This window comes from Brassica napus, chromosome A7, assembly GCF_020379485.1.
Source record: "Brassica napus cultivar Da-Ae chromosome A7, Da-Ae, whole genome shotgun sequence".
Lineage (NCBI taxonomy): Eukaryota > Viridiplantae > Streptophyta > Magnoliopsida > Brassicales > Brassicaceae > Brassica > Brassica napus.
This window is the reverse complement of record NC_063440.1, coordinates 16467599-16488562: the sequence shown is the minus strand read 5'-3', so window position 1 is coordinate 16488562 and position 20964 is coordinate 16467599. Positions and strand designations below refer to the sequence as shown.

The 20964-nt window shown below is 34.6% G+C and overlaps 4 protein-coding genes across 4 annotated transcripts; all 4 read left to right on the top strand.

The window, feature by feature from the left end:
• Positions 1 to 4209: 4209 nt before the first annotated feature.
• Positions 4210 to 6086, top strand: LOC106437178 (berberine bridge enzyme-like 1). Its single transcript, XM_048736985.1, has one exon. It carries the CDS (start codon positions 4274 to 4276, stop codon positions 5885 to 5887), a length of 1614 nt encoding a protein of 537 aa, XP_048592942.1. The 5' UTR covers positions 4210 to 4273; the 3' UTR covers positions 5888 to 6086.
• Positions 6087 to 8926: 2840 nt separating this feature from the next.
• Positions 8927 to 10656, top strand: BNAC06G14030D (heavy metal-associated isoprenylated plant protein 30). The gene is made up of 3 exons (XM_013784645.3): positions 8927 to 9423; positions 9989 to 10064; positions 10165 to 10656. The coding sequence occupies exons 1-3, from the start codon at positions 9286 to 9288 to the stop codon at positions 10485 to 10487; spliced, it is 537 nt and encodes a 178-aa protein (XP_013640099.1). The 5' UTR covers positions 8927 to 9285; the 3' UTR covers positions 10488 to 10656.
• Positions 10657 to 13602: 2946 nt separating this feature from the next.
• Positions 13603 to 14504, top strand: LOC125576591. Its single transcript, XM_048736984.1, has 2 exons — positions 13603 to 14109; positions 14190 to 14504. Exons 1-2 carry the CDS (start codon positions 14005 to 14007, stop codon positions 14274 to 14276), a joined length of 192 nt encoding a protein of 63 aa, XP_048592941.1. The 5' UTR covers positions 13603 to 14004; the 3' UTR covers positions 14277 to 14504.
• A 322-nt stretch (positions 14505 to 14826) lies between these two features.
• LOC111211047 (glucan endo-1,3-beta-glucosidase 10) lies at positions 14827 to 17096 on the top strand. Its single transcript, XM_022711910.2, has 2 exons — positions 14827 to 16279; positions 16780 to 17096. Exons 1-2 carry the CDS (start codon positions 15065 to 15067, stop codon positions 16846 to 16848), a joined length of 1284 nt encoding a protein of 427 aa, XP_022567631.2. The 5' UTR covers positions 14827 to 15064; the 3' UTR covers positions 16849 to 17096.
• Positions 17097 to 20964: the final 3868 nt, after the last annotated feature.

The following is a 20964-nucleotide window of genomic DNA, read 5'->3' as shown; positions in this document are numbered from 1 at the left end:
TTCGGATATTTAGATTTTGAAGAAAAAAAAATTAAAATTTTCATTTTTCAAATTTCTTGTATTTAAATATATAACTTTCACTTAACTATTTTTTGTATTTTAATGATTGAAAGGTTAATAGATTTGAACATAACATTTTCAAACTAAAAAGACATTAATTTGGTTATTGTTTTTAAATTTTGGATGTAACTTTTTGTTAATTGTTGAAATAAAAAGTTTGACATGTATTTTAAGTGCATAGCAAATCATCTTCTACGTAATTGTATGTATATCATATGAATTTAAAGTATGTGTAGTATCAATATAAATATTTTATATAAACTGAAAGATGTAAATTTAAAATATAAGGTTAATTATACATATGTTCGGTTATCTTCGGATATCCATTCGGGTTCGGATATTACCTGTTCGGATATCCAATATCTCCTAATTTAATACCCGTTCGGATATTTTGCTACTTGGGTTCAGATTTCGGTTCGGGTTTTTCGGATCGGGTTCGGGTGCCACTTCGGATTTCGGGTAAAGTGCCCACCCCTAGATGGATATGTTTAGGTATATTGGTTTCATTTCTATTCGGATCTTTGCAGATTCGATTCGGATTAACCAGTTCAAATTATTTTGAAATATTTTAAAATTTTCAAAATCTAAAATAAAATAATATAGAAAATATACATTTAAATAATGTATGCTAACATATTTAAATGTAACAAAAATTAATTTGGCTTGAATATTTGGATAGAAAATCAATATAATATTTCAAATATTTTGACTCAAACAAATTATATATAGAAAAAAATATTATCAATTAATAATATTAAACTATGATATTTTATTAATTTATATAGTTATAAATTTATAGAATTTTTTATAATTTTGAATTATGTTTTATGTGAAAATAAGAAGAAAATTTATTTTAAAGTATATATATTGATTAAATACAAATTTTATTTATTTTTATTCAATTATTTGATGTATAAAAATGTATTTATGAAATTTAAATAAATTTAGGTGTAAATGACAAAATATTTTGAATTGTTTTAAAAAAATAAATATAAACTTTACTGTGGATCCTAAAACTCACACTCACTATTTGATAGTGATTGTTTGTAAAGATTAGCAAAGAAAATAATATGGACAACGATATCCTTAGAACACAATGATGTAATCAGATTTCGGTTGACTAAAATGGACTTCTATTGATAATGGTTTAATGAATACAATGGTGAAATGAGATCGAAAATATAACTTAAGGAGAACTAAGATTGAATACAAAGTATGAGAGTTAGAATGAGAGAGAGCTTGAGATCGAGGTCGATATGTTTGGTGTAAGTCGCTAGGGTTTCATGTGTCCTTCTGCTTCATCGCTTATCTCATCTTATAGGCTATAGCTACCGATCCTCCGAAAGTTCCTCAACATGAGGATCTCCTCGATCATTTTCGAGATGGACTGTTCATATCTAGTGGATATGACTACACACCTGATGAACTGGCCAGCATTTGCTTCGGAGATTAATGAGTTTCGGAGTCTACATGATCATTTTAAGAATGTGAGCATGCTTCATATTCCCTGGAGCATAAATGGATGGGCGGACTCATTAGCGAAAGAAGCTAAACCATAGGCATTATTTTCTCTCATATATACCAGACACATTCAAATGGCGGTGCCCCCTTGGAGAAATGTCTTGTCTTGCCAAAACTTAGTCTAGTTAAATGGACAGCTGACAAACAAAAATAACATTCACCCTTGAGTTACTCTCTTATAAGATCAGATCCAAGTGTTACTTGTTCACCAACAATCCTTACGTTATGTCATAGTCTTCCCCACTTTTTCTCGAAACCGTCGGCATAATCAATGAATCCATGAATAAAGACAACATCTTTTTTTGGAATTATCATCCTTTATTATCTATCTTTAAAGCATAAAGACATTTCCTTAGATTTATCATTTTCTTGTTTTAATGTAGAAATATGACTCTAATACACCTCATCCAGCTCAACATCTCTTGCCCAAATGGCTCTTCCATGTCGCATGGTTCATAGGGCATTGAGTGAAACATTTGCAAAGTTCATAATATCTTGTTAATAGGACTCCTCTATTTCGCATCCTAGGACAATGACTAGCACACTTGCATCAGCAACTATGTCACTAACTTCATCAACGCAAGACAATTAAAATCTACAAGCTCATTCTTGCATTTTCAATTTCCTCATTTGAGTTTTGTTTGCCACTTATGGAAAACCACTCTTCTGGTTCACTGGCCATGTTTTCATACATAGTATACTTCATTATATATGTTTTCCCCAAATGACATATGCACTATCCATATTAGAACGTCAATCACACCATGTTGAGTTCTTGACTCACAACATGTGTCTTCATTGAGTCCTTCTTGTCTTTATAGAGTGCATGATACACTCATTACTACAATATTTTGGTGATTCCTTCATCGTCTTTGAATGATAAAGCTTTTTGGAGCGAGATATGTTTCCAAGTACAATGCAGCAATGGGAATGATCTGTATTGGAGAGAAGATCCCACATCGGATATATGAAAGGGACTTGAGTAATATATAAGCGACTTGGGCCAATCCACTAATAGCCAATTGGTTTTGAGTTGGAAGCCCAGGAAACTTATCATGGTATCAGAGCCGGCCCAATACTCTGACCCATTAATCCGGCCCGGACAGTGGCACGATCATCCCATTAGCTGATGGCCCATAGAAGGCTCAGTTCCGCCAAGATCGCTAGAAAATAAAGCATGATTTCGGAGGGGGTATGATGGATTCTGCGAGATTAATGGTTATACGCACCATTATCTCGAGGGAGGGTATTGGAGAGAAGATCTGATACCATGATAAGTTTCTTGGGCTTCCAACTTAAAACCAATTGGCAATTAGTGGATTGGCCCAAGTTCTTTATATATTACTCAAGTCCCTTTCATATATATCCGATGTGGGATCTTCTCTCCAATAATCTGAGACTGAAGAGTCTCCAAACTGGGTATACAAAACAGGAAAGCTAAGCTGCTACAAGTCGTTAAGAAGAATGTGGTCAAGTTTTTTGGCGATGTGACTCTTCCTAATTTTTCCACAAAACATACAAGTTCCATCTTATAGATAGATTGAAAAAAAAAAGCAGACATGTCTTATTAACCCAATCATATTCTTTTGACCCAGCCATCATACTACTATCCAAACCCACGAGCAGTAAAATGTATTCATTTACGATGTTCTCATATCTAGTGGGAGATCTAGAATATTTTCCTAGTGTGAGAATATATTATGTAAATTTTAAAATGAAATTTTATTTATTCAAAGTATATATTGTTAAAATTTAAAATAGGAATTATTATATATAATATTTTAAAAAAAATACAGATACTGGTTTAAAATTGATTTCTCCAATATAATATATGTGATCACTTTTGAATTCCTTAAAAGTAAATATACAATAAAATATTTATTCAGTAGATAGTTAAAAAATGATAAAAACAAGATATGGTAAAAAAAAAATCAGAGATTCATATCTATATATGTCGAAGTCATGAAGGTAATGATTGCTAGATTCTGCAGTTTTTTGTCATATGAATATTACCATTAAACATCAAAAGCACAAGAGTTCAATACACACCATCATCACATCCTGTACTAGGATGGAATGATCAATAAACTATGATAACGAGAAACCTTAAGAAAACACTACGCTGTCTAGGAACCATAGCCATATGCCAGACAAACCTGAGACAATAGAAATAAAGACTAGCCCCTTAAACTTAAAAAGACACAATCCTTCACATCGTATCACCCAATGTAGCATTAAAACCGCCAATGAAGCCAAGTGTAGGCACCATCAGAAATAACCAAAGACGCCAGAAGTTAGCATAAGATCATTTTAAAAAAAAATAATTGGGGGCAGCTGCCCCCTTCGTATGTCACGTAGCTCCGCCCTCTACCAAAACTTTATTTGTTATTAAACAATGCTAACAATCAAGATTTCATATACATACATCACATAATGAAAATGATCTTAAAAATTGAGTATATAGAGATCTGAATCATAAACCAAGAAATTTCAGAAACCCGCACATCACGCGTTGACCATTAGCAGGTCATTACAGGTCATTACCATGTCTAAAGATAGGAACTATGACTAAATTTTGAAGAACTCGTGTACTATATATGTCAATGAGAATACCCGTACAACAAGAAATTCAATTAGCTAAGAAAACAACAATAGAACAAGAGAGTTTCTTAATAGTAATAAAAAAAAAAAGATGAAGAAACTCTCTTGTTTAATTCTATTTCTTAGCCTTGCCTCAAGTTCTCTCGCGGTCGACCCGTCGAATCAGCCCATTTACGAAAGCTTTCTCAAGTGTTTCAGCAACCAAACATGCACAGCTCCAGACAAGCTATGCAGCGTTGTTTTGCCACAGAGCAGTGCCAGTTTCACCCCGACGCTGCGTGCCTACATCCGAAACGCGCGTTACAACACTTCCACATCCCCGAAACCTTTGATCGTAATCGCGGCGCGTTCGGAGGCCCACGTCCAGGCCACCGTCCTGTGTACCAAGTCTCTCAACTTCCAGCTCAAGACTCGTAGCGGCGGCCACGACTACGACGGCCTTTCCTACATATCTAACCGCCCTTACTTCGTCCTCGACATGTCTTATCTCCGTAACATCACGGTCGATATGGCCGATGGCGGCGGCTCTGCATGGGTCGGAGCCGGCGCCACTCTGGGCGAGGTTTATTACAGCATTTGGCAGAAAAGCAAATCTCATGGTTTTCCCGCCGGAGTCTGTCCCACCGTCGGCGTTGGAGGTCACATCAGCGGCGGAGGCTACGGAAACATGATCAGAAAATACGGACTTTCCGTTGACTACGTCACCGACGCGAAGATCGTGGACGTGAAGGGGCGTATTCTCGATAGAAAGTCGATGGGAGAGGATCTTTTCTGGGCGATAGGAGGCGGGGGAGGTGCGAGCTTCGGTGTGATCTTAGCCTTCAAGATAAAACTAGTTCCTGTTCCTCCGACAGTGACTGTCTTCAGAGTGGAGAAAACGCTAGAAGAAGGTGCACTAGACATGGTCCATAAATGGCAGTTTGTTGCTCCCAAGACAAGTCCTGATCTGTTCATGAGGCTGCTCTTGCAACCCAAGACGAAGAACACAACTCAGACGGTTCGCGCCTCGGTGGTGGCTTTGTTCTTGGGGAGACAGAGCGATCTCTTGTCTCTGCTGGGGAAAGAATTCCCGGAGCTTGGTCTGAGGACGGAGAACTGCACGGAGATGACGTGGATACAGTCGGTGATGTGGTGGGCCAACAGCGATAACGCCACGCTTATCAAACCCGAGATTCTGCTGGACAGAGAGCCTGATTCAGCGTCTTTCTTGAAAAGGAAATCGGATTACGTGGAGACAGAGATCAGCAAAGAAGGTCTAGGTTTCTTGTTCACCAAGTTGATGGAGACTGGGAAACTAGGGCTCGTCTTCAATCCCTATGGAGGGATAATGTGCCAAGTGCCTACCACGAAGACCCCTTTCCCTCACAGGAAAAGGCTATTCAAGGTGCAGCACTCAATGAACTGGAAAGATGCGGGGATAGAAGCGGAGAACAGTTTCATGGAAAAGACCAGAAGCTTCTACAGCTACATGGCTCCTTTCGTCACCAAGAATCCAAGGCACACGTATCTCAACTACAGGGATCTTGAGATAGGGACCAACAGTCACGGCCCAAACAGTTATAGAGAGGCAGAGGTTTACGGGAGAAAGTACTTCGGAGAGAATTTTGATCGGTTGGTCAAAGTTAAAACAGCAGTGGATCCAGAAAACTTCTTCAGGGATGAGCAGAGTGTACCTACCTTGCCCACTAAGCCATCCATGAGATAGTTTCGAGAGCAGAAGAAGTGGAGGGATCTTCTCTTCTCTTCATTTTTCGGCTTTTTACATCCCTAGGAAGAAAAAAAATGTTTCCTAGCTAAGAATATAAATACCTGTTTACTACCAACCAAGTCAGGCATTTGTAAGAAATACAAGAATTGATTTTATATATTACAACAATAATACATATACAAGTGTCACCTGCTTAAATTAGTAAGACCAACAACATGGCCAGGATCACGTTGATACTTTACCTTTTTTTTTTAAAGGACCAAGGATAAGTCTACTCAGCAGCTACCCTAATGGATTATTATGTTTCTACAAAATCGAATGATCTACACAAATGCTCCTCGAACATGCATACAGTAGTTTATCTCATCATCTCTACCGACCCGGCTCACAATCCTAGTTGTGGTGGGTGGGACATCGTGTGTGAGAGTTCTCTGAGTCAACTAATTAATGGCTTCAACTGGAGTGTATGTTTTTGGAATAAAAACTTCCTGAATGTTTAATTCCTGTGCATTCCAAAAATTGTTCACCATTTATAAAAAAAAAATAGAAAGGGTATTCCATTCAATTCCACAACATTCCATATTATTTCACATAAAATTTTAACTATCATTTAAAAAATCATTCAAAATTAAAAATGTTCATGAACAAATGGAATGCTGATTCCATTCCACAAAATTCCATAAATAATAATTCCTATCATTCTATATATTCCTTTTATTTGTCATCAGTTACACCCAATATGAATCTGCGAATTGTAGGATTAGGTTTGGAACTTGGATGTGCTCAACTTGTATTCTTCATATGATTCAGTCCCCAAATTGGACTTTTGCTGGAATTCTAGGTTGTCTTTTTAACAGAGCTTTTCAAAAATTTGTACCGCCTTGATGATGAGTTTATGCCTAATCTTCTAAAAATCGAAGCTCTTTAGGTGGTGTGTATGTATTTATACACACATACCATAAGCAGATGCTGCTGCTTGGTACTGAATCTTGTTTGCCTTTTCTCAGGAGGTGAATGCCACTGCGTGGCTGGCTGGTCCTGGAGGGATGGATGGATTGTTTTTTCTCTGATTAGTCTAATGGAGTCGATGAGGCCCCATGAGTTTTGTTCAAGTAACTATTACTAATTGTGATGTTCTTTTTTTTGTTTCCTTAGGTTGGTGCGAACAAGGGATTATGATATTGTCTTTGACACCGCTCCAACTGGATATACTCTCCCTTTCTTACAGTGAGCTGGTCTATTTTGCGGATAAGTCGTGTGTTTGGCATGGAGGATGCTCTGTTGGAAGGTTGATAAATCTTCCAATCAATGTACAATGTTCACCACTGTTGCTGGGGTAAATAAATCACAGTGAACATGAATTAATTAATTTGACTCAAAATACAACGGTGGTCCTCCATAAATTAAGGGTTGAAATCACAATAAGCATGCTATGTTCTCCTACTAATATATGAAGGCTTTGTTTACACCGACCACTTTTTCTACATAATAACAATAACTAATCTAAAAAGATCCCACTCACTCAAGAATAATTAGGTAAAGTTAATTATATTCTCGAATCCCGATCCCTTCAAAACATTTTGATAACTTTGTTTTATCTAAAACAGTATACTAACTACAACACCATTTGAAACAGAAGCCCAACTAATTTCACGTGGTTGACAATCTCTTGCTAGAGATATTTGTTAAGAGTTTTGTTGGGAAAATATGTGAACTGTAATAAAAGGGTGAACAATAAGGAACATTTTTACAAATAAATAAAATAAGGGAATAAAGGAATAATAGACATGGAGAGGAGAGGAGAGAGTGGTTTCTTAATCCGGGCCATGCAGCAGAAGCAGGAGCAGCACATGCTCCATTTCTCTAACTCATCGACTTTTTTCTTAACGTTGGTTGATTCTCTAAGATCATCCATCAATACATGTCTTTTCATGTTTACAATATATGCGTGGGAATATCGCGTTCTCTCCTGATATTTTTTTAGTTTGGATGATACTGACACATGTTTGATGCTCTCCTTTCAAAATTTTAAATCTATGGTTTCGTTTTATTTCTACCAACGATAATATATTCTTCGGAATATAATATTATCTTAGCATCTATAGGGTACTGTTCTTCATGTTGCCAAAAAAAAGGGTACTGTTCTTCTAGATTAAGTGGGAGTTTTTAGTAATTTATTTCTTTATTCTTCAAATATGACAGATTCGTTTTTACTAACATTTTCTTACATAAAGTCTCATACTCGAACGAAACATTTCACTTGTTTCATTTCTTGGAGTAATTAGTAGGAAGACAATATCACAATCATATAAATTTCTTCTATAAAATGAGCCTCAAGTTGAACGCATGCAAGCTACACGGTTATTACAAGTTTACAACCCAATAATAGATTAGATTCCCTATATATAGTAGGAATTTCTTAATTGTATATATACAGTCTCTGTTACAAAAAAGGTATAGATATATACAGTCTCTTTGGTTTTGGTTGAACTATGAATGTTTATGTTCTACTATGGTTATGTTACCAGCTCTCTACTAGAGAGTAGAAAATAGATATGAAAAGTCTAGCTAGAGGTCTCCTTCAAAATCCACTCATGGGTATAAAACTATGGATATATTCTTAATCAACTCAATTAAATTTCGGTTGGATCTTTAATAAAATCTTCCTTTTATAGCAGTGTGCACTGGATGGTGCGGTTGCGGCCACTTTATGACCAATGAAGCCATAAAACCAGGACAACTTATATTCTTTTGATTTTTATATACATCAAGCATAAGCTATAGCGCCACACTTCTTTAGAATTGGATTTTTAAAACGTTAATATGCCATCAGTGAGAAGAAAAAAACACTTGATACCATCGCATTATGTCAAGACAAAGCTTTTTATAAATTATATTTAAAAGAAGCTTTAATTATGAAATTTATCACTATATGATATCCATAATGGTTAGCAAACTAATCATATATCTTCATCAACTTGCCTTTGCATAAAGCCATTATATGTTTTTTGAACCATAAAACTAATCATAACCATTATATGTTTTTTGAACAAAATAAAGCCACTATTTGTTTCCCTCTGATTTCGCTAAGAGCATAAAGTAGTAATGTGTTTTGAGTCATATAAATAATATACATGAAAATGATATGGAATATAAATAAATATCACCTCAGAGATTACAACTTATTACAGAGAGAAGCGATTCCAAAGAAATATATTTCCTTCTGTCTAATCTTATTCTTTGTTTAAAACCCCTCTCCATGCATTTCTCTTGTTTATATATTTATTGCTTACTCTCTCTAAGATTTGTGAGTCCTGACCATCAATCTTTCTAGCTAAGTGAGTAGGTTCAGTACGTATAAATATATATAGAGCAGAGAGCGTTAGAGCAGAGAAATGGGTTTGAGGTCCATCATATCGACCATCACCTACGGTTTGTTTCTTGGCTATCCACACAAGAAGCCAAAGGTCAAAAGTGTGAGCCACCTCAACTATTACCACACCATGCCAAAGGCTCGTCCACTTTCTTTACAGGTATTCTCTTTCTTCTTCTCTTTTGACTAACCTCAGTTTTCATGTATATAGCTTAGTTCGTCTCTGGTCGACCCTATGATCATGAAATTAGTTTGTCATGCAGTAGCTAAAAAGAGAATAAATCGATTTATTAGGATAACAATATAACTGTGTCGGTCTCAAAACCTTCCTTATGATATGGCTAATCAGTGGAAATCGTTAGCTTTTACCTAGTTACTTACCTACCATAAGTTCTGCGGATTTTGCAAGAAAACGCTAGATACTAAAAAAAATTGGCAGAATAGATTCTCGAAAAAAATATTAACGTACTGTGTTCAAATGTTTTTTTCCTTGTATGTTAAACCATGACTTTTGTCTTTTTTTATTGATTCGTTAAAGGGAATCGGACAAAACGGAAGCGAAATGTCATTAGTTTGTCTCACTAGTGGATGTTGCTAATATACCTTTGGCCGATTAAGCATATACATATACAAATGTTCTAATTATTATTTTTTTCCTTAGATATTATCAAATATTGATACTAATTAATTAGTCTGCAACATATGAATGTTTTGCAACAAAGTAGACGATAGACCTAAAAGTACGGATGTGCTGCAGTGGATGCGAGAGGGTAGTCAAGCATGCCATTTACAAGTTGAGAGGTAATCAAAGTGTGTTTTAGAAAAGAAGCTAATCAGTAAAATTGTAAATGATATATATTGAATTAACAAAGTAAACGGTGTCGTATCGGTGGTGGTGAAGGAGTGGACTCGGTGGAGGTGAATCTGGAGTTGGAGAGAGTGACGGTAGTTGGGTACGTGGAGAGGAAGAAGGTGCTGAAGGCGGTGAGAAGAGCCGGGAAGCGAGCGGAGTTCTGGCCTTACCCGGACATGCCTCGCTACTTCACTTCCTCGGACCACTACTTCAAAGACACAACCCGCGAATTCAGGGAAAGCTACAACTACTACCGCCACGGCTACAACCTCAGCGACCGTCATGGTCACATCCACGTCACTAACCGTGGCGACGATAAAGTCAGCAACTTCTTTAACGACGACAACGTCCACGCTTGTCGCCTTATGTAATCAAATGTTTAAATCTTTTTTTTTGTTGTCCTAAAGCTAGTCATCCTATATATGTAATATGTACATATATCTGTTTGTAGTATTTCTGTGGTCTCTAGCGTTAATATCATTGGCGTTCAATTTGTATTGTATTGTCTCTAGAACAAAGCATATTATCATTGGCGTTCAATTTGAATCCTGACGTGACAGATATTGTAATCCCTCTTGGGTAGTCAATAGGGGGTGTCAATCGGGATTGCCCTGCCCTGCCCAAAACCTTCAAACCCCATTGCTACCTAAGTCCGGCCCGACCGGCCCGCAAAATTTGGGTCTATATTTCAAAACCCGGCCCGATCCTATAGAGTTTTTTGAGCTTTTCAAGCTTTTAAAAAAATTGAATTAATACATTTGGTCTTACCTAACTATAACTATACATGATGCTTTTATTTATTAGTCGGCATAGTGGACCAAAGTTTTTGTTTAACTAAAGCCCAGTGGTAATGTTTATTTTCGTGGGCTAATATATTATTTTAGAAATTTATTTTATTGGTCCATGTCTAAAAATGTTATAATGTGTAGAAATAATTATTTTAGATAAAGCCTACGCACTTAAGTCCAAAACGCTGACAAAACCAAGAAAAAAAACAAAACATATGTTGTAAATGTGTATTATAATTTAACCCACAAGTTGATATTAAATATCCTAATATTCAAAATTTACAAAATAAATTTATTTAAATACATAGAAAAACAAATTTTTAGAAATTTGTTTTTGATAAACACACTTTACCAAACTTTTTTTTTTGTCGACAACATTACAGATTCATATTGACTTTGTAAACCACACTGGGAGATATTGATCCATGTGAACGATGAAAAACACACTTTACCAAACAATCTCTTAAAACAAAACTATATGTATTAAGTTAACCTCATTTGTATAAAAGTTATTTATAATTAAAAATTATTATTTTAAAATAAACTGAAACTATTAAAAACCGTACAAACCTTTATTATTACATAAAGCCAAAATCATAAATCTTATGTCCCTATAATTCAACAAATAATGTAACTCTTATAAATAGCAAAAAAATATATATAATAATATCGTTATAACATACAAAATCTCAAATATAAATTCATAAAACTTTAATTTAAAACAAAAAAAATTATTTTTCGATATAAAATGACTTTAGAACATAAAAATGTACAACAAAACTAAAATACGAATTCATATTAAACATTGTTTAAATATCATCATATTTATATAGGGTCTTATAGAGTCAAAACAATATCAGATCCCAGACTAATGATTGGTTTTGGGTTTTGAACTGGATTTATCAGGTTTTTATGTCAGGTTTTAACTAAATCTGAACCGTAATATATACAAGTCACTGGATTTATTGGTTTGACTGCGGGTCTAGGTCGGGTACGGAAACACTTCTAAGACTATTAAAAACCCTACAAATGTATATTATTAGATCAGCCCAAAATCCAAAATCCAGCAAAAAATTCTTATGTTTTACCAGCTGAACAAATATAACTTTTATAAAATGCACACAATATAAAAATGACGTTATGACATAAAAGTGTACATACAAAATCTCAAATAAACTAACTGATAAGTTAATATAATTTACACAAAAAGAAACGTTTTCTTCTCTAATATAATACAACTTTATAACTTGATAATATACTTCAAAACCAAAAAACTAATTCATATCAAACATTTTTATTACCCGAAGAAACCCGCGCTTTTGAAGCGCGGATCAAAATCTAGTACTTTGTTTAAAACTAAAATTAGTTTAATTCCAAATTTAAATAATCATCCTTTATAAAATCTAAAACTAAATTAAATATATTATCTAGAAAACCATAGAATTAGCAGCAATAGTGAACATAAATAAAACAAAATCCCTTCAACTCTAAGCAATAGAAACCGTCAGATCAAAATTAAGATGTTCTTCAATAATTTTCACATTTTCATCGTCATCAAAAACTACATATAAAATATAAAAATACTTAATTTTCACATATATACCAATATAAAATAAAATTTTAAAAATATCTGGATCGTAAAACGTAAATTGTTCTAACTAAGTATTTATACAAATCAATGCTTCAACATATCTTGTTAGGAGAAAGATTCTATCTTTGTTTAAGACACTAAAAATATTTGGATCGCAAAACGTAAATCGTTCTAACTAAGTATTTATACAAATCAATGCTTCAACATATCTCGGTAGGAGAAAGGTTCTATCTTCGTTAAGACATGAGCACCAGCGTTAAGAATAGACTTTGATACCACTAAGTTACCGAAATTCTATATTTGTTTAAGATAGTAGCACTAATTATATATTTGTTTAAACATGAGTATCAATGGTAAATAATTATATAAATTAACATATAACTTTCAGGTTTTCGGACTAATTTTACTCCAAACAGACTTAAACTCCAAACAGTTAAATTCCAAATGGTCTAAGTCTGAAAACTCCAATTTTTAGGCTAATATAGGGGGTGATTGGTAGTTGCTGTAGGTGCTGTCCACAACCCTATTTATTTCCACAGCACCAAATTCAGAGCAATCAAGCTTTAAATTTTTTTTTGAAACCACAACTCTTAAAATATCCTACAGCTGTACAAGTGCTCTGCAGAGCCAAATATCCAAAGCAATTTTTTAGTGCTTCAATAAAATTCTACAACAATAAAATCTAAAGCCACAGCAAAAAGTCTACAGATTTTTTTCTACAGCAAAATATTTAAAGCTACAGCCATTACCAATCGGACCCATAATTAAGTTCAAATCTTTGGAGCTATTAGCTTCGACTCTAATAGACATATCTAGTAGTTAATAAGCAGGCTTATCCAAAAACACATATGTATCTGCGTCTACCTGGATACTCGCATGACATGTCTAGCACAAGTATCACACGTCTCTTGGAAAACTAGATTTAACTTTTAAGTGATGGGTTTTCAATATGAAATATGAAAGGTTTTTATTGGAATATTGGAAGGGGATCTAGACAGACAGAGCATATATTTATACATATGTATGTATAATTTTATGGTTAGGGCATGAAACCATTTTTATAAGGAGATTAATAAATGAACGAAGAGAGAGTTCTATAGGGCTTTTAAGAGATTAGGCCAATTTCGTTCCTCTTTTGTAAAATTCAGTTTGTAGTTGGGCTTGTGGTTTTAATAAAAATGACAAAAAAAATTCAGTTCCATGAATTTTGACCAATTTATGAATTTAATGATTGAACAAGAGTAAACATCTCTTCCATTTTAAAAATCATAAAAGTATCGAACAACTCGAACCAAAATGCACCGTTCCGATGATATACACCACATTCCAACGTCATTACTCTTCTTTTTATATGTTTTTTAATTAATATTGTATATAAAATAGAAAAACATTTAGACTATTTTCTTTTCTTGGTCTCTGAAAATAAGGGCAAAACAAGACGTGACGAAGCTCCATAGTTGGTGGTGGTCGAGATCCGGCGTGGACGGGTTTCCTCCTCCTCCTCCGATAATGAAGATGATGAAGATTCCGAGCGGCGTTGTCGCTTCAGTCATTGCCTTCTCCACCGCTGCTCTCTCTTCTTCTTCCTCCGCTGTTCCACCCATCTCCCCAAAGGTTGGTTTCCTCTTTTAGCATTTGCGATTACAGATCTGCTCTAGGTTCCTCGTCTCATATGAAATAAAATGAATGAGCAGGGCTGGGAATCGAGAAAGATGGAGAAAATAGAGCCTAGGTTTGATGGGTTGAGGTTCATAGAGACGCTGGTCACAGCACACAGATAGATATATTCATTATCACTTTTGTCCTTTGGTGCTGCAAAAGCTTTGACACACAAAGCGTGAGTGCTCTCACTACAGTCTTCTTCTCTTTAGTCCTTGTCTTCTATTATACCAAAACAGTCTTTTCTTTTACAATTTACATTTGTGTACTGAGACTTGTATCACTTTGCTTCAAGGGCTACGCTAAATTGAGAGCCAATCGACTGCCATTCAGTTGTGTTTTCTTTTTCATATTTATTTTTTGGTATGAGCCAAACATGGCATTGAGTTTGTCAAAAGTTGTATTACGTGTAAAAAGAGCAATTATAAAGGAGGGTTTAGTTAAATTGTATTGGAAAATACTAGTTGAAGCAATAAGACTGCCCATATAGTAGTGTATGTTTACTTGAGTTTTACAGACGAGATGAAAAAAAACGAGTTAAGTGTTAGTTTGTGTATTTCTCCTCCATGTAGCTGTCACAAATACCAAGCAAGTGTGTAATAAGAGCATGAAGACAAGAATGATCTGTCATGAGAAGTAAGAATCCGAGAGCGAGCAAATTGCAATTAAAACATGAAAGATGCTCTCTCTGTTCTAGAGACACTGACTTACAGCTCATCCAAACCAACATTACTCTCTCTCTCTCTCTCTTCCTTTTCATTATTTCTTTATTACTAACTGTTTTGTTTGTTCTACTTTGAAATTTAGTGAAATCCTAACGCTCTGGCCCCATCCTTGCCTCCTCTATCATCTCCCTACAACCACTCACTACTCTATCTCTCTCTCTCTCTCTACTCCCTCACTTCAATCCATGGCGTCTTCCCAGATCTCATTCTCTCTGGTGTGCCTTGCTCTCCTCTTCTTCTCTTTTCCTCTAACCGTCACCTCCATTGGCATCAACTACGGCCAGGTTGCCAACAACCTTCCTCCCCCCAAGAACGTCATCCCTCTCCTCAAGTCTGTAGGCGCCACCAAAGTCAAGCTCTATGACGCCGATCCACAAGCCCTCCGTGCCTTCTCCGGCTCCGGCTTCGACCTCACCGTCTCCCTTGGCAACGAGTACCTTGCCCAGATGAAAGACTCGGACAAAGCCCGTGACTGGGTGACGCAAAACGTCCAAGCTTACCTCCCGGGCACCAAGATCGTGGCCATCGTGGTGGGCAACGAAGTCCTCACCTCCAATCAGTCAGACCTTTCGGCGGCTCTCTTCCCGGCGATGCAGAGCATCCACGGTGCTCTCGTGGACTGTGGCCTGAACAAGCAGATCTTCGTGACGACGGCGCACTCCCTCGCCATCCTCGACGTATCCTACCCTCCCTCCGCCACATCCTTCCGACACGACCTCCTGGGAACCCTCACTCCCATCTTGGACTTCCACGTCAAGACAGGCTCCCCCATCCTCATCAACGCCTACCCTTTCTTCGCCTACGAGGGCAACCCCAAACACATCTCCCTCGACTTCGTCCTCTTCCAGCCAAACCAGGGCTTCACCGACCCTGGCTCCAATTTCCACTACGACAACATGCTCTTCGCCCAGGTCGACGCCGTCTACCACGCCCTTGACGCCGTCGGCATCAGCTACAAGAAAGTCCCCATCGTCGTCTCCGAGACCGGGTGGCCCTCCAACGGCGACCCGCAGGAGGTTGGTGCCAACTGCGACAATGCACGCAAGTACAACGGGAATCTGATCAAGATGATGATGAGCAAGAAGATGAGGACTCCCATTCGACCCGACTGCGATCTCACCATCTTCGTCTTTGCTCTCTTCAATGAGAACATGAAGCCCGGCCCCACCTCCGAGAGGAACTACGGCCTCTTCAACCCTGACGGGACTCCCGTTTACTCCCTCGGGATCAAGACCTCCTCCTCCTCTGGTGGTAGTAGTGGCAGCAAAAACTCCACCGGTGGTGGAGGTAGTAGCAGCAGTGGCGGTACCACTGGTGGATCACCCGGTGCTAGTGCTGGCGGCGGCATCTACACGCCAGAGAACCCTTCACCGGATTACATGTCCATATCCTCCGCAAGGGTAAAGTTTTCGACTTCACACTTTTTGGTTTATTGTTTTACTTCTTCTGTCGTTCTACATTTAGGTGTATAGTGGGTGATTGATTCACTGCTTAAATCGTTTGCTTAGAAGAGGAAACTAGCTCTCTTATTAGTGTTTCTTTTTAAAAAGTGTTTACAAGTAAGTAGAAAACAAATCAAGAGCTAAAAGAAATTACGAAGATCGAATAAGGATGTATTATATTCCGACAAAAGTTGGTGACTTTCGGTTAAAGTTGGAATCTTTTTTCTAAATTTGACAAACTGTGACGGTGAGTGAAAAAGGTGGTGGAACAATGCGTTTTTTTTTTCGTACTGGCTATCACGTGGAGATGACTCTTGTTTGGTCACTTTTGTCTGAAACATAATTGAGATTATTGAGTGCCTCTCTTTTTGACTTGTTGACCTTTGTTAATAAAAAATAAAACAAGGAGGGAGTGACATAAGCAGCTTGTGTGTGTTTGGTTGTTGACCGTTGTGCAGGGAAAAGGCAGATTCGTTGAGTGTGTGTTCTTCTTCCTCTTGCTTTGCATCATCAAGCTTCGGCTGTAAAAGCTTCACCCCACTAGATCTCGGCTTTGTACCCTCAAATCGGGGTGATGACGTGAAATTATCCCCAAATTTTATTTTATTTAATTAGTTTGTTATGTTGGTGTTTGGTCGGAAACCTATTTTCTGAATGAACCGTGGATTTAGAAAACTCACCATCTTTGTTGTGCCTACCTCTCTTCACTTCTTTTTCTTTCCTTTCTCTATTTTGAAGCATAGATATTAAAATAATTAAAGCTTAGTTGATTAAATTTTCTCTTACGATGGATGACCTTCCATGATCATAACTTGGAAGACATTTGAGACATTGCAGCCGACAATATCACGGCACAAGTAATAAGTGACACTAGAATAAATATTATATATATAAATTATTTTATATATTATATGTTTATAACATATTATGAAATAATAAATATATATTGAATAATTAGAAAGTCATTATCTACTATTTATATAATTAAATTAGTGCAAACATAAAAATAAATTTTATAAATTGAAAAAATATTTTTTCTATTTGATATGATATATAATTAAATTTAAAATGATAGTAACATATATGGTATATTTTAATATTAATATTTATTAAATGATGCTTTTTGCTCATATTTTTTTTATTATTTGTATTTGTTATAGCAAAAAGTCTAAATTAGTGATAACAAAATTTTCACTGTGGGATTAATGGTTTATGTAATTGATAATATTTTAAAAAATTAAGTTGTCAATATTTTTTCAAATTTTTTATCAAAAAAATGTTCAAAGTAAATTTCAAATTAAGATATTTATATATTTTTATATGGCATATAGTTTAATTTAAAATGATACATATATTTATATATCTTTTATTTCTGATACTTATTAAATGAGACTTTCAACTTATATTATTTTTTAATTATTTGTATCATGTTATAACAAAAGTTTTAAATCATAGATCACAACATTTGAATGTGAAACTTTTAACAGTTTTAGTAATTTATACTCGTTTTTAAAAATTCAAAATATAATATATAAATAATTTTTTAATTTTTTATTATATAGTTACTATGATTGTTTAATTTATTTTAATAGCTTAAAATTAAATAAATATAATTATAGTACACACTGATTTTTATCAAATCTTTATTATTCAAAATCATTAATTGTCATATATACTTTAGCCACATTAGGCAATTCTGTAATTTTATTTAAGAAAATAATGAAACACATTTAATAGTGTATTTATTGTGGTTTAATAAAAAACTTATTATATATTTAGATGGACCAACTTATTTCTCTAAGAATTCTAAGAATCATTCTAGTGATGACATGTGGCTACAAAAAAATGTTGCAATGCTTCTCAAATAATATATAGGGGATTTTTCTTTTGATAAGGAAAACAAGTGTAGTCCATCATAAATTTCCTTACTATTCAGACTCCTCAAACTTTGATGCGTATGTGACCAATCAATCTATATATGGTCCACCAACCATTCAATGAAAACTCTTCCATCTCAATTCTTAAACCAACCATACACTATACCATTTCATTGAGCTGTTACTTTTCGCAAATATATAGACTACAAATCCAACAAAGACAATAAGGCGCATGTCTACACAAAGTTTGCCTACTTTAAAGCTACTTGCTTACTTAACCTACTAAAAATACACATTACATAATCCATTGTACCCAATCCGCATCAAAACCCAATTTCTCAAAGACTTCTCGAATGAAACCTCACTCCAAACTACCTTATATATCATAAGCTTTGCTTATATTGGTCCTACGCATCCAAGGTCTTAAGATAGTGAAGCAATTCATGGGTTATCAAGACATTATCAGAGATTGCACGGTCCGGAAAAAAAGCTGACTGGTTTTCCGAAATGATATCCCAAAGAACAAGTCGCAGTCACAAGGATAAGATCTTCGAGAAGATCTTATAATAGACGATAAACAAAGCAATCGGTCCAAATTCAGAGACCAGCTTGGGTGCTTGACCTTTCTAGATCAGTCAAACATGTGTTACATTTATATTTATGGGCATAATTCATGTGGAGAAGAAGCTCTGGACCTTGGCAGCCCCAACCGCTGGCCAAATTGCTTTAAAAGGCAGGCTGAGAACCCGCCAGGGCCGGGCGCCTTGTCTAGGTCAATGGCGAAGAGGGCTCGCTTGATTTTCTCTGCAGCTGAAGCTGAAATTATCGTAGCGGTAGTAATTGCATGGATTTTAAACGCAAAGCTTGGTCAACAGCAGAGAATTCTAATGTTCGTGTTAAAATAATATGTTACAACTCTCACAATATGATCATCTTCCTGAAAAGCAATATCCTCATAATCCTCCAACATAGACATTGTTCCGTTTTTTTTTGCCTTTTGGATATATCATCAAAAACCTTGTATTTTTGTTTCTAAACAATTATGCCTCTAAAATCTAATATGCTTTTTGGTTAGAACAATTTTACATGTATTAAAAAGAGATTTGTAAAGCATTTTAGATATTATGAAAATTTTAAAATTTTAAAATGTTTCACAGTAAATTCTATTTTATTATGTTTTATCTTCTACTTACTATAAGATGAAGTATTTTTTTTTTATTTTTTTTTGTTAACGCTGGATAATTATGCGATTACGAGAAATATTATAAACGATTCTAAATCCGAAAATTTTACCTGTTTTATGAGGATTTATGTCTTGACTGCATCACTTGACCCGTCCGATAGAATCCATGCTCGACGTACTCTTTGCGCTGAAAGTCTTTTTAAGTTTTTCTCTATTAAATTGCATAATTCTACTTTCTATGGGACTCGAAACCCATAACTCTCGATATATAAGTATTTTTCATTATTTTGGGTTTGTATTACTCTATAAGTTCCACAAAGATATTAGTTTTGTGTTTTTTTATTTGTTTTACAAATATAATAGTTTTATATTTTTAATGTAATAGTTTATTTATCTATTTTGTCTATATCAATTAAAACAACTATTATATATTATAATATTTTTTGTAAAGCATGAATTTCTGTTATTTTGATATTGTAATTATATTTTAAAATATGCGAAAACTTTAAACTAGAGCAGAAAATTTATTGGTTAACATAGGCACTAATTACAAACGTGGACTTTTTGATTATGACATGCGGTAATTTGCTTCTCTTTTTATAGGGAATCTTTTTATATAACAAGAAAAATAAATTTGAATATTTGTTACAGCTTCTGTCATTACAAAAGACAAAAACAGACTCATTCAAAATTCAAAAGTTCAGCATGTTGTTGTTTCTAGTTACCATTTGTTTTTGTGAATAAACAAATCATGATCCTTAACGTCTCTTATTATCTTTTTTTGAAATCTCCAATCTTCGGACCGTTGGGTAGGGAGGAATGGGATGTTCGTGGTCCACATGAAAGCACTTTTCTCATGAAGAGATTTGATAATCTTTTATTTTCTCTATCTGCTAGTTATTTAAACCTGTAATTTTTTTTTGATAAAATAAATCGACCTGATTAAGTTGATCCCGTGAAACAATCGTGTAGTTTACACAATCAAGTATATCAAATATCTGAATTTTTGAAAGTATTCCATTTGATTTTTATATTTTAAATCGGATATCCAATTTCAATTTGTACAAATATAATAAAATTTTAAAATATAAAATAATAGAAAATAATATTTTTTAAAAAAGTGATTTATTTCAAAAATTCTAATAACTAACATAATCAATTTAACAGATAAATTTTTTGTAAAATTCTAATAAAATATAATAATGATATAATTTTTATATAATTTATATATATATTATATATATGGATCAAATCGGATATCTGTTTTATAAAATATTAGTATTTGTGATTTGTTTCATTTTTTGTGGATTATGCATATTAGTAGTTTGGGAAAACTGTTTTTTTAGAGCAAAAAAATGATAAATATGTCCCTTTAGACTAATCTATATTTTGTGTCATATTTTCCTATAACACCCTTTAATATTTTTGAAAATAAATTTAATAAATAGTTTTACAAACAAAATTTTTTTGGAAAAAATAGTAACTTTTGATAAAATACCTATATGAACTTAATGATATTTTTTCCAGTTATAAAAAAGTTAAAATTATAAATTTCATATTATGTTCTAAATAAAGTAGAAATG